General features: G+C 33.1%; 1 protein-coding gene across 1 annotated transcript; it reads right to left on the reverse strand.

Annotated features, from left to right (window-relative positions):
- Positions 1-1420: 1420 nt before the first annotated feature.
- Positions 1421-2379, reverse strand: LOC119676978 (inner centromere protein-like; the record flags this gene model as incomplete). Its single annotated transcript, XM_038088246.1, has 2 exons — positions 1421-1630; positions 1842-2379. Coding segments are annotated over 2 exons (732 nt in total), but the record flags the coding sequence as incomplete, so codon positions are not given.
- Positions 2380-2384: the final 5 nt, after the last annotated feature.

Genomic DNA, 2384 nt, shown 5'->3' on the forward strand with positions numbered 1-2384 from the left:
GCAGAAGAACTGAAGAACTGACAAACTGGAGACTGACATCAACTGTAGATTGATGTCAATCAGGTACTTAACTATTTTATTAGCACTTTCGGATGGAATTTGGTGCTTATAAGGTAACAAGATGCGCTTACGGTTATTATAAAAAAATAAACTTATTAAAAAAATATTACGAAAAATATTTTAAAATATTAAAAAAGAATTTATAAAATTAAAAAAGTAAAAATTAAAAATTATTTAGTAAAAATTAAAAAAAAATCAAAAACTAAGGTTACTTATTTGACCAATTAGTCATCAGGTCTGCTACCTGATCCAATCTCGTACATCAAACACGCTTAGTGATCCCTTCACTTGAATACTGCACTAGAGACACGTATTTCCCTTATGTCTTCTTACTTCAACTGCCACTTCAAACAGCTTTCTCGCTGGAGCATTGTCATCCATACTCACAACAGGACAAAGCGCCAGTGAAGCTACTAAATGTCAATTTGCTTAATGATATCAACGTTAAAGCTAGTACCGCTCTTGGTTCGTTTCGATGCGGTAGCCGTCACCAACTTCTAGACAACTAACAACTTTATTAACAACTTTTTTCTCGAACAGTCCTAGTCCTGCTACTTAATTCTGTGTTAGTGTACAACCTTCTGTGCCATACAGAAGCAGAGGTAGAATAAGCTACTTATAAAGCTTAAGTTTTCTCGGTCGAGAGAGATTTTTTGTCCGATCTCCGGTATGGCCTTGTTGTTGTTAGTTACGACGGTACCAATATAGATAAAATCTTTATCAGCTTAAAAATTCTTGTTGCCAGCAACCAGCACGGCATTCGAGCGACTTAAATTTCCGCCAGTAACCAACATTTACTTCAAAAATGAAAAAAAACATGTAGCAAAACATAACTCCTTAGACCATTGTGAGTAAAAGTTACTAAAATGTAGCTGTTAGTATAACCCGTTAAATCCTTAAAGCCTAGTGAATTTCATCACTTTGTTTTGGTTCACAAATGTGAGTGGTTTGAGACACAGATCTGGACACAGGACAGGATACAGATCAACACCAAGGTAGATGAATGAATCCATCAATTTTAATTAATTGATTAAGTTACATTCCTAATTTGAATATGTTTTCACATCAGCTCAGTAAATGCAGTGTATTCACACAGTATAGTTAATGTATATAGATAAGTATCTTATTAACAATAGCTTATCGTCATTATTTCTCCATCGAATGAATGTTTCCTACTATAAATCTACCTTAGTATGGACCTTTCTTTAGCACATACAAACTTGGCGTCTTCTCAATTTCCATTATTCATAAGAAATAAGAATAAGAATAAGAAATAATTTAGCAATTTTATATTTTTAATTAATACAAATTTTATTTTTTTAATAAGAAACAATATAATAAAGAAAAGTTAATGAATATATAAAAAGTAAGTAATTTTAATATTTTGGTAACTCTGAATAACGTGGAGGAGTTGACCACATTACACTGGAATTACGTTTTAAGTGCTGAGACGAAATGTTTGGAAAGATTTCCTTTAAGTTAACCGTAACTGGTTCGACTGAAAACATGTTATCAATAATTTCAGACCAGCAATGTTCTTGCATACGAATGGCAGGACCACGAGTTGTACCTATAAAATTAGTAAAAATTTTTAAATTTTTCATTACAAAATTATTAATAAAGAAGTAATAATGATTATATCAATAATAATAATTATGCCAATAATAATAATTGTACCAATAATAATTATATCAATAAAAGCAATTATAACAATAATCACAATTATAACAAAAATAAAAATTATATCTTATAAAATAATAATTAAAAATAATTTTTCTTACTTTTGCTCCATTCTGGTGGTGGTGGTCGCTTATAAGAAACTTTGTCCTCATCATCTGTTGAATCATCTTCATGTAACATATCAAATGTGTATGACGATTTTACTTCTGGTTTGGGATTTGGTGGAGGCATCATTTTCTTCTTGCTCAGCGTGCCCTGTTTGGCTTTTTCAATTTGTGCTAAGTGTTCTTGCTCCTGTTCGGCAATAGCTTTAGCTTTTGCGACTCGTTGCTTCATGGCAGCTGCCTCAGCTGCGGCTTCTTCCTGTTGACGTAGCTTAAGTTGTATATCCTCTTGTTCACGTTTCTTTTTCTCAATTTCAAGTTGTTTCTTAATACGTTTTTCCTCACGTTCCTTAGCTTGCTTAGCCATACGTTCAGTACGTTCTTTTTCTCTCATTTCACGTTGCTGTGCGGCAAGTACATGTTTCTGCTCACGTAGTTTCTTGCGCTCTTCAGCTTGTTGGCTAAGACCTTTACGCAGGTCCTCACTGGTATTATCGCGTGAAAGTGCCTTGGCAGATGCAGAAGTAGTTGGTTTTAAAT

The sequence above is a fragment of the Teleopsis dalmanni genome, chromosome 2, assembly GCF_002237135.1.
Source record: "Teleopsis dalmanni isolate 2A chromosome 2, ASM223713v2, whole genome shotgun sequence".
Classification (NCBI taxonomy): Eukaryota; Metazoa; Arthropoda; class Insecta; order Diptera; family Diopsidae; genus Teleopsis; species Teleopsis dalmanni.